The sequence below is a fragment of the Ixodes scapularis genome, unplaced genomic scaffold (assembly GCF_016920785.2).
Source record: "Ixodes scapularis isolate PalLabHiFi unplaced genomic scaffold, ASM1692078v2 PGA_scaffold9__187_contigs__length_104089568, whole genome shotgun sequence".
Classification (NCBI taxonomy): domain Eukaryota; kingdom Metazoa; phylum Arthropoda; class Arachnida; order Ixodida; family Ixodidae; genus Ixodes; species Ixodes scapularis.
This window is the reverse complement of record NW_024609884.1, coordinates 57924920-57936675: the sequence shown is the minus strand read 5'-3', so window position 1 is coordinate 57936675 and position 11756 is coordinate 57924920. Positions and strand designations below refer to the sequence as shown.

Sequence of the window (11756 nt, the reverse complement as noted above, 5' to 3'; positions counted from 1 at the left end):
ATGATGAGGAGGAGAGCAGCTGCTCTTGAAGAGTGTTCACCAGTGCTTTCAGGACACCCTTCAAGTGGAGAACTCGTTCAACCTTGCTAAGAAACAGCACCTCCAGGCGATCGACAGATGCTGCACAAGGAGCTGTTGGCCTGCAAACATCAACCTGTGCAGCTGTGGAGTCTTGTTTCATAAACATAGCCAAATAGCTGCCGTCAGTGAGAGGCTCCTCCAGGCAACGGATTAGTGGGGAGCAGGCAGCGCAGTCAGTTTTTCTTAGGAAACACGCAATTGTGTTTCCTGCCACATAGTAGTAGATGTTAGCTTCAACGACATCCTGGACTGTCAGAGCCCCAACGCTCACACTACCATTGGTATCCGAGTCAGTCGGCTCATCACTCAGTGGGGCAACAGAGCTAGGAATGGGAATCGGCAAGCTCTTGAGCTCCGTCAGGATGGCTGCTCGGTCAGCCTCGCAGTTTGACCGCGTGGAGAGCTTGAAGAGCTTGTCCACCAGAATGTGCTTCAGTCCTGTGACAAACTGAAACGCATTCGGTGTTGCATTGCAGCCATGCTGTTGCCTCACTGTTGCAAACAAGTTTTCAATGGGGTCCTGATTGAGCCTTCTTGTCAGGAGCACCTCAGTGTCACAGTTCTGGTGAACATCCTCCCAAAACAAAAGCACGGCAGACAGTGTTATCTGCCATCCCTTTATTGTGGGAGGCTGCTTTGGAGCACTGATGAATTTCCACTGCGCAATCCACGAAAGGCAGGACTTCAAGAACTCATGATGCTCAGATGTTGCCGTTATAGCATATCTGAGTTTGCGGCTGTCGTCCCGACAAACAACACTGCTGTTCAGGGAGTCAAACAACTGGTCCATCCTTTCAATGAATTCCGCAGTGAAAACAGAGTCAGGAGCAAGGATGTTCAGTGCAGCGAAGGTAAAAACAGCAGCTGCAACCGAGTTACTCAGGACTTGTGCTGCCAGTTTCACCTTCATGTTGCCAAATGGCGTCTGGTTAACCTGGCGATCTGTGAGTTTCGGAGCCATTTTCAATTTCAAAGGGTGGGAGCTTGAATGAACTTCACGAATGTAAGACCACTTCACAGTTTTGCTGCCAATTTGGAGTTTTTTTTTCCTTAAGTTGTTCCGAGTGCACTTGAGCAAATGTGGTGTGTCAAACATGAAGTAGACCCTCTCATCCCCTACCATAAAAAAAGGATGATCAGGTGTCACTCCAAGCTTGGTAGCCATGGTGCGGTTGCTCCCACCCTGGTCACAGATCACAGCCTTAACCAGAACTCCACCAGACCCCAGGTCCTGGATTATGTCAATGATCATCTCATCTTTTGTAGATCTTGAGGGTTCAGCTTTTTGGATACAAGGATGAATGAGAGGGGTTGTATCCACTGTTTTGACACACCGGACAGAATCACAACCAGGACAGAGTTTGCGAGCTCAGATGATCTCTTCGTTCCGTTGTCCGCATAGCCATGAACCAAGTCTCGCTTGACGTCGTAGTACAAGTTGCGTTTGAGGGACATCTCGTCGAACAGCAACGTGCACACAGGTCCTTCAAAGGCCAGTCCTTCATGTTGCTCTTGACCGTGTCGAGAACTGAGGCTATGAGACCTGGTTCGATGGCTATGTCGGATAGCCAAGTTTGAAGAGATCTCTGAGATGGCAAGCTCAATAATTTGGCCTGGTACTTGTAAGCCTTGGGGCTGTGAAAATACAGGTTTAAGGCGAAAGGCTTAAAACTGTCTGGCCACCTTCTCCCAAACTTGCTCAGTGGCTGGAGGTAGAGCTGTACCCGGAAGATCTCAAGGGCTTCTTTTTGTGGGTACTTTGAAGCATTCCTCACCAACTCGGCTCTTGAAAGCTGCTTGAGTCGGCCTTGCCTCTCATTGGCCCTGTACAGCATTTGCCGAAAACCGGGAGTTCGACAAGCGAAGTCGCGTAATTACTCTCTGGGTACGTGGGCTGTACTCCCTGCGCACCAGGCTCCGCGATTTCCTTGGAGTTTTGTCTTGAGATGGAGCCCTATGAGAAATGTTTAATTAATAAATGAATTCAAATAATTTTTTAAAACTTTTATAGCACCTTGCTGAGCAGCAGTGGAGGTTGAGGTCCATGGCGGGACGATCGTGAACCTGCAAGATCCCATTTGTTAAATAAATGCTAAATTTCTTGAAAACCTTACTTTTCATTTGTTGACATACCCGAGTTAAGTGGACTGGATATAGAGGGCCCTGGAGCCGAGACTTCTGGACCTGTTAAATGAATAACATCATCAAGCTATACATTTAGGAACTTAACTTATATTTCTTTTATAAAAGAAGGCATATGTTACCCTGCTGAACAGTAGTTGGCGTGAATACCCCCGGCGACAACATTTCGGCATCCGCAATATTATTAAAACAATCATTAACCACCAGTGGATGTGTAGCTGGCTGGTGTATGATGACTAGAGATTGAAGGATGAGGATCAAAGACAACAAAAACTTCACTTGTATGAAATATGTTTTTTTAAAACTTTTTAACACCATGGCCCTCAACCTCCACAGCAGTGGAGGTTGAGGGCCATGGTGGGAACGTTTGCAAACCTGCAAGGTCCCATTTGTTATATGAATGCTAAATTTTTTCAACCTTACTTTCAATTTGTTGGTATACCCGACTCAAGCGGACTGGATACAGAAATGTCATATCTGGACTTATATTAAGAAATACAGATATGGATATATAAGGAATTGGGCAGATATGGCCAGATATGCACAATCAGGCCATATCTGGACGGATATAGCCATATCTGCCCAATTCCTTATATACCCATATCTGCCCAATTCCTTATATACCATATATAGACTGCTTTATATGATCCCGTGTTTGGGTCTGGCAGATAGGGTACCTGCCCCATATAAAGAAATTTACACGTAATGCTCCTTCTAGCATCACATGAAAATTATTGCCATGGGGCAGGTACCATACTTTCCAGGTCCAGACATAGGATCATATAATGCATTTCTATGAATATCCACATAATATACATTTTGCTGCTATCCCACACTGCCAAACGTGTGGTAGATATATCTACAGAATAGGCCACTGACCAATCCTTATTGCTCGGGTTCGGAATCTGTCATTCTGACAAATATATATGCTACAAATATAGAATGCAGGCGATCGCTAGCTCGGAAACATTGTAACATATCATTCGACGTCGGAAAGTAAACAGCCCTTTGGCGGGATTGGTTGTCGAGGGAGCAGACCGAGAATATGGTTTGCAAAAGAAGTTTTATTTATAAAAGCACCAAAACTCTAAACAAGTACTTCCCCCATTCAAGAAAAAATGATAAGAAACAAAACTGCAATATAGCACGGACAAATATTAAAATAGACTAAAAATGTAATAGTACAAAGACACCTATTGAAAATAAAACAAACGGAAGGCAACAATTAAGTTGTAAACTATACGAAAGTTTCAAAGTCGTTGATTCCTACTCACAGAGTCACAGTCCTGATTCAACTCTCCGGTCGAGCACAGCAGTTTTGACAAGGGCTTCCTTGCTAGCCTCGTCGTTGAAGTCCTTCCTTGCACCGTGTGATATGTTCAAAGCCCCCAGTCGCTCCTCGCTGGCCTTGTTTTTCCGTTCAATCGCCAAATCATCCCTTGTGATTAACACGTCACACACGTACACAGACACCGTTGTTCGCCGGAAGCAATACAAGATGAAACGGTCCTTACTGCTCCTTCAACACGACGAGGTCACCACTGCTACCCAGACTAGGAAATGACTAGGGCATCATATCTTTAACTAAAACCTCATAAAAAAAAATAATGAACACATAAGAAACGAGAACACAAAGGACTAAATCATGAGAAAAAAATGAAATAATGAACACAGAAGTAAAGAGAATAGAAACACGAAGGACTTACACAGACAGCCACATTTGTTTAGTTAACAATGACGTTTAATTCTGATAAAAATATTCCTGGTGCGCTAAAGATCACCAATATGGTGTGTAAACTAGGCGACCTTGAGCAAAGCAGGAATATTTGTGATCATAATCAAATGTCATTGCGAACTCAAAAAGTGTGGCTGCCTGCGTAAGTCCTTCGTATTACTATTCTTCTGGATTCCGTGTTCATTATTGTGGCTGTTTGGGACCAGGCGGAACTTGGTGCTTTTTCCATTCTGACCTTACTTCGGACAGCTTCGTACCCATACAAAAACCCACTAGCTTCTCTACATAATCCCACTCCTCAAAAAAAGAAAAAGAAAGAAAAAATTGCGTGTATGTTTATACAGTCGGAAGTTAGCTTGCCTCAGTGGGCGTCTGCAGTCTCAGCTGTAGAGTAATTTAGCCAGCGCGGTACAACTGCTAGCCTGGGGTCTTTAACGCGCACCACGCAGTAGTGATACACAACCGCACGCCGGTACGATGTTCATCCAGATCGAAACGGGCAGGGGCGGGGATCCACTCCTTCTCCTTGCTTCCCTTGAGGCACTGACAAATAAAAATCAAAGGTTGGGTCAATTATGTTAACGCAATATACTTCAAACACGTAGCATGAGTGCTGGCAAGATATTTGCTGCCTTCAATCTAGATAAGCTTGGAAATTTACATGCTAAATAACAAGGAACTTAAAAGCTGAAATATATTTCGATGGAACTACAAAAACCGAAGACTAACTCTGCAAGTATAGTGCTATCTAGTACAACATAATTGAGTAGAATCGAATTACAGCGTCCCCCTTACAAAGACTGGAGCAAAACAAGTATAGACTCTGCCGTGCCACTACAACAGAAACAATGGTATTGTGATCTCGTGGAGATCAGAGTTCGAAAAAATTGTGACAGGCTTTGGCACGACAAATATGCCAATGTCATTATTCATTTTTGCATATTCTACGGTGACAGTGCAGGGAAACAATCACACACCAGATACTCAGAAAGACAAGCACACGCGCTGAACGTATAACTTTTGTGTATTCGACTAATATAGATACCAAAAACTGGTGAGACACTACCTTAATTGAGGACATGCATGTACATTTCCCTAGAAGCTTGTAATTAATACTTCAAAGCCTAAAAAAAAACAGTAGGAAGAGAATAGATGCTTCACCATATAAAGCAGCCTGAGTGTTTCTCGAGGTGTCAAATTCGTTACACGTACGTTGGATCATATGAAACACGTGTACAGCAAATGATCTTCAGAGCTCGACATTTCGCGAAGAATGAATGCCAGCGTCAAAAATTATTTCGCGGGCACAAATTCTTGCGATCGGAAGTGGTATGCTGTGCATTAATCACCACGGGGTGAATTCATCGCGGCACCAATTTTTGGCAATTTTTTTCTGGGTACGAACTGCGAAAATGAAGGCGTCTGCAGACGACTGGGGTGGCGAAAGCTACGGACTCGCTCGATCAATCAATCGCTGTTTTTGTCGGGTCCAGCTCTCAGCAGGCAAGTACGGAGAGTGGCATCGGCGATGGAGGGGCACCGCGCTCTTCCAGACATTCTAGCTTACCTGTAAACAATACGCGGAGGGAGGAAATCATCCCCCCCCTCCTCTTCCGCCTTTGCCCAACCCCCCCCCCCCCCCCCCCCCCCCACCCCCAATCCGTCTCCCAAAGAGTTCCGCCGCAACTGATCGACCTTAAGCGAGTAGACAGCCTCTGCATCGAGGAAAAAAGAAAAATAGCCTCGCATAACACCATTCGCGCATAATTAGTAATACTGGTAAAAGCGAGCGACCTACAGACAATAACAAGCCTTTTGAACGCAGGAAATAATCTAGCCCAAACGAACAAAACACAAACTTACTTCGATCCCGTGCCATGATCTTGGCTGTTGAGCAGATTTGACGTACTTCCACGTCCCACAGTCGCTTCCGTCTTTGTCGGACACATTTGAAACTAAGGCAAACTCCACGCAGCACCACACATCGGGTAATTGGACCGTTAGCCGGCCGTGATCACAGGTATTCAAACGCACACGGCCGGCAAAACGTGCGAAAGAGAGGCCGTTGCTTCGATGACGTTGCATTCGTATCTTCAACACGTTTGAAATAAAACGATGAGCAAACTGCATTATAAAACTCATAAAAGACACAGCAATAATAAATTATTTCGCATGTCAATTTTGCGACAATATCATGAATAAGTTCTGAACATGTTGCAAAATATTAAATACTAAACTAAGCCTGCAATGATGAAAAGCAAATTCAGCAGACATGCAACCTTCTAGAAAGGGAGCGGAGGTCATCCGGGCGGCGGGGAGAAAGAAGAAGACGCCGCTGAGAACGGTCGTGTTTTCGATGTTCTCCAAGGAAAACATACCGGCCACCGGCCGGGGAACCGCTGAGGCTTCGGCCAGTACTACTGAAATGTTGACCAATGAATACCGGACCGTGCTACCTCGTCTACCCACAGGTAACTTGAGCCTGAACTCCGTCTTTCTTCATGGCGATCTCGCCGCACGACCCTACCGAGCCCCAGACTTCCGTGACGCCTTACGAGATGTTGTCGACGCCCAAGATATCATCGGAATAGGCCAATTTCAGATGAGCCATGTCTGGATGGTAACGTGCGCAAACGCCTTAAGTAAAACTAAGCTTGTAAACAAAATGGAGCTTACCGTGAAGGGACGCAGATGCCTCATCATCGATCCCGACACCAGAGATGTGAAGCTGAAACTTCTCTGGTTACCTGTACACATGGAAAACCAGAGAATCGAAGAGGCACTGGCGCCTTTTGGCACGGTCTGTTCCATTGTACGAGAAAAATGGAAGTGCTCTGGAATGGAGCAAATGGAAACGCTCAACAAAGAGGTGACCCTGACACTTAGAGAAGGAATGAATGCAACGAATATTCCACATCAGCTCACGGTCTTCGGCTGTCGAAGCCTGGTGCTCGTCCCTGGTCGGCCACCACTGTGTCTTCGGTGTAACAGAATTGGTCACATCCGTCGTGAGTGCAGAGTCCCGAGATGCGGCGAGTGCCGACGCTACGGACACGACGCGAGTGAGTGCGTCACCACCTACGCAGACAAGCTGAGGCAGTCGAGAAGCCTAGCAGACGATGTTGTCCACGATCATCTTATGGACATCAGCGAAGTCGTTGATGCCACAGGGGACATCACCTCTTCCCTTATCAAGACACAAAGGACCGAGTCGGAAACGTCTACACAGCGACCAGAAGAACTTCGTTCTGACCCCGAGTCTGCCAGCACCTTGCCAGGACTGTCAACACCAACCGAGTGTGTCACGGAAACGAAGAGAGATTGGTCGGATAGCGAGTTTCCATCCCTTAACGCACCACCTGAGTTACCGTGCCAGCAAGCAATTGCCCGACGCGAACGCGCCACGACGTCCACAGGCACATCGGTGAAACGACCTGCTCCTACGACGACAAGTAACGCGCAGCCCTCCGCCTCAGGTATCATTGCCGAGAGCAAGAACGACGAGGGAAGTGAGGTGAAACGCAAGCCAACTGCGGTGCGAGAGTTCCTCTGCAACAAGACGTCGCAATCTGAAGCTCTGGACGTGAGGAACGATGACGATGTGCTCCCACCCTAACTAGAAACCTTCCTGACATCACCCCTCAGCTTCGCTACCATTAACGTGAGAGGACTGTGTTCACGTGCACGGCAGTCTCAATTGTACAAGCTCCTTTTAAAGGAACATCTTGACTTTGTTGCTGTTCAAGAGACAAAGATATCGTCTGACGAGGATACTGCTCGTGCACTGGACCCCTTCCTCTCACATTACGAGGTATGCGTCAGTCATGCTGATGGCTTGTCGGGAGGGTGTTTTTTGTTTTTGAACAGGAACTTAGGGTATTCATCACTTTCTCACACTGTCGACGATAAGGGAAGGTTCATATGTTGCGATTTTCTTTTATACGGTACCTACTGGCGATTAATTTGCATATATGCCTATAATGACGTTAGACAGCGTCATTCCTTTTTTGAAAGCCTGATCCCATTTCTCAGCACCGACAAACATATTGTTTTATTTGGAGATTTCAACTGTGTGTGTAGCATAAAAGACAGGTCAGTGCCTTCTGCAAGGCCCGATAGAAGTTCCGACATACTAAACACTCTTGCATACGACTATCACCTTTTTGACGTCGGAGCTTCCCAAAATACTACTCTCCGATTCACTCACCTTCATGCTACAAGTAATGCGAGACTCGATCGTATTTACGTCTCAAGCTCGCTTATTTCACACGTGACTGCTTATGACGTAAAACCAGTTTCTTTTTCGGACCACTGCCTTGTAAAGATCCGTTTTGGAACAGACGCACCGCGAAAGGCACAACCAAATTGGGCTTTATGGAAACTAAATACAAGACTGCTAGACAACCAAGACTTTCAGAAACGTGTCCGCGAATGTTTTAATCACGTGTCAACGAATCAGAAATTTGGCATATTTGCTCAGTGGGACTCCTTCAAACAGGAAGTTAAGAATGAAGCAATCGAATGCGCGTGCATTGCATCCTTTCATGCAAAGAAGGAAGAAGCTACACTTTTGAAAAATCTATGCATGCTTCACGAGTTGGAGTGCGAAACACCTGGTATGTTCCAAGAAGACATTCTTCGTGTAAAATGTCAGCTACAGCAATACGAGCACATTCGTTTACACGGTGCACTAGTACGGTCCCGGTGTAGGCGTTTCTTGTCCTCAGAGACACCCACGCGCCGTGCACTCGATGATGAGAGGCGTAACGGCCTTTCAAAGAAAATTAGAGTTTTAGAATGTAATGGGACACTCTCAGACAACGAAGAAGTCATCATGAAGGCATTTGAGTTGCATTACAAAAGTCTCTTTGGAAAAACGCAACATTTAGACATCCAGTTGGCAAAAAACTTAGTTTCTTTAATGCCCGAGGTAAAGCAGCTTCAGCGAGATCTCCTCAGTGGACCAGTAACATTGGAAGAAGTTCGATGCGCGGTAGACGAGTTGCCAAATTCTAAAACACCAGGACCTGATGGGCTCCCTGCAGAGTTTTACAAGACATACAAGGACTTGCTATGTCCTTTCCTACTTGAGGTGTTTTTGGAGGCGTACGAGATGGGAACTTTACCGCCGTCATTTTATGAGAGCCATACTGTGTTGATCCCTAAAAGTCAAGACCCAGACAAATTACAGCGCATTGAAGGCTATCGACCAATTAGTTTATGCAACGTAGATTACAAAATTTTTGCTAAAATTTTGACAAAACGATTACATTGTGTCACGTCATCTGTTGTTGGAGACCACCAAACCTGTGGGATTAGGGGGAGACGTATACAAACTAACATCCACGTTGCGCGTTCAGTGATAGAAAGCTGCGTTCTTCATGCCGGTCAAGTCGCCATGGTTCAGGTAGACTTGGCTAAGGCATTTGATCGCGTGTCCCATGCTTTCCTGTTTGCTATTTTACGTCATGTAAACCCAGGACCAACACTTTTAAAGGGTGTTAAGTTATGTTACCGTAACTGTGCCACCAGGCTCATAGTTAACGGTTCACTTTCAAATCGAATTAGTCTGGAATCGTCCGTCAAACAAGGATGTCCGCTATCACCGCTTTTATTTTCGCTTTATTTAGAACCCCTCTGTTTAAGTGTACTTAACAGCCCTATCGTGGAAGGTTTCCGTCTCTACTCTTCTGAAGTTAAAGTATTGGCAAATGCAGACGATATAGCTTTCTTTTGTGCCGATAAACGCAGCGTCGACAATGTCCTTACAATAACACAAAACTTCTGTGACGCAACCGGCGCACTCGTTAATAAGGAGAAAAGCGTAGGTTTCTGGTGCGGGCAATGGGCCACAACACCATCAGAGTATGCTGAAATATCGTGGAGCTGCATTGCCCCTCAGTACTTAGGAGTTCCTCTTAACAGTATCCGTAACAATGGTCATTACTGGACTGAACGGGTGTCGAAAATCAAATGTCAAGCTGACAAGATGAAATCCAACCAGTGGTCAGTTTTCGGGCGAGCTAAGGCCTGTAATATGTTTCTCGCCGCCAAACTTTGGTATATACTTCAAGTGATTTGCTGTACCAGAAGCCATATTCAAAAATTCCACAGAGTGTTTGCTACTTTTATATGGAGTTCCATTTGGGAACCTACAAGACGTGATAACCTCTTTCGCCCCATCGATGTCGGCGGTCTCGGACTCATACACATCTTTCTAAAGCAAGTAATATCTCGATTTTTATTCTTCAAAACTGCATCTCATCATTTCCTTCGCACTTACTTACAGACGGAACTCGCGAGTGCATTACCTTATTTGGTGGTTACAACGATACCCGCAAGCACATCACGTCCTGTGGGGTACCTCAAAGAAGTAGTGAGCGCGATTGAGTTTCTAACAGCTCGTTTTTCTTTGGAGCATTTATTTACGGTTTCACGCAAAGTCTTATATGCTGATCTGATTGACATAACGTTCCCTGAACCTTTGTATCGAAGCATATATAAGTGAAGGCCCTGGAAAAGATGTCCTCAGGCGTGTCCGAAAACTACATGTCTCGCCTACAACAAAGTCATTCTTCTTTAAGCTCCATACTTCTACGTTACCTGTAAAACCCTGGCTTCGCGAACGTGAAATTTTTGTGCCGTGGTCAATCAATTGTCGCCTTTGTAACCAACCGGAAACTATAGAGCATTGTTTTATTTTCTGCACTGATGCTTACCTTTTCTGGGATGTCCTACAAAGGACACTGAAAAAAGACTTGAATATCAATGCTTACACAATACGTTTTTTGCCCTTAAAATCGAATGATAGCTTTCCTTACGATCTGTTTACATTAATGGGGTTGCATAGCCTCTGGAAAACAAGAATGATTGACAGGAATGCGGACCCTCCCCGATCTACCAAATCAAATTTCATTGAAACCGTAACGCATGTACGAAATGTATTTAACTACCTTGACGAGCGGCCAGATTGGTATGTTCTTTTTGATCGATGCATTAATCTACCTGACTTTTAGCACGTGCATTTTGTATTTATTTAATATTCCTTTCTGTTCCTTCTGTCTGTTCACGACAATGAGCCTATGAGAGTATAAGATAGAGAATCATATGTAATGGAAATTGGGATGTGATAACCTTACCATGTTTTTGTGTTGCAGTTGTCTAATATTTCCATGTAATAAATTATAAAAAAAAAAAGGGCGGCGGTAGCGTAGTGCGTTGACACTCTGGTTTTCTGAGCTTGTGGTCGTTGGTTCGAGTCGCGGTAGGCGGTATTTGCTTTTTTACACTGTTTCTTAATTTTAAATGTTTTTTCTCAGCTTTTCGTATTCGTTCTTATTATTTTTAATATTTTTTCTCACCTTTTTGTATTTTGTTTTGTTTTATTTCGTATTATTTTATATTATTTTGTATTATTTTAAATATTTTTTTCTCACCTCTTTGTATTAGTTTTTATTTTAAATATTTTTTTCTCATCTTTTTGTATTACTTTTTTATTATCTTAAATATTTTTCTCTCACCATTTTAAATTTGTTTTTATTATTTAAAAATTTTTCTCACCTTTGTGTATTAGTTTTTTTATATTTTATATATTTTCTATGTGTATGCTGCCATCGGGAACGTTCTTCGGGGTAACAATCACGCAGAAGGTGAAAATAAAAAGTGCGAGCCCACATTTGCATTGATGCAATTCAGAAACCCTGTCCCTCTTGTTTTGCCGGGATGATTCGCTCCCTCCGTGCTAATAGGTGGGTCAGTGTAGTAGGCAAACCTCGCAAGTCCTTTCAACGAAGAAATA

The 11756-nt window shown here is 44.4% G+C and overlaps 1 protein-coding gene across 1 annotated transcript; it reads left to right on the top strand.

Moving 5' to 3' along the window:
* Positions 1-10488: 10488 nt before the first annotated feature.
* Positions 10489-11092, top strand: LOC121833825 (the record flags this gene model as incomplete). Its single annotated transcript, XM_042287503.1, has 1 exon — positions 10489-11092. A coding segment is annotated over one exon (486 nt), but the record flags the coding sequence as incomplete, so codon positions are not given.
* Between the last annotated feature and the right edge of the window lie 664 nt (positions 11093-11756).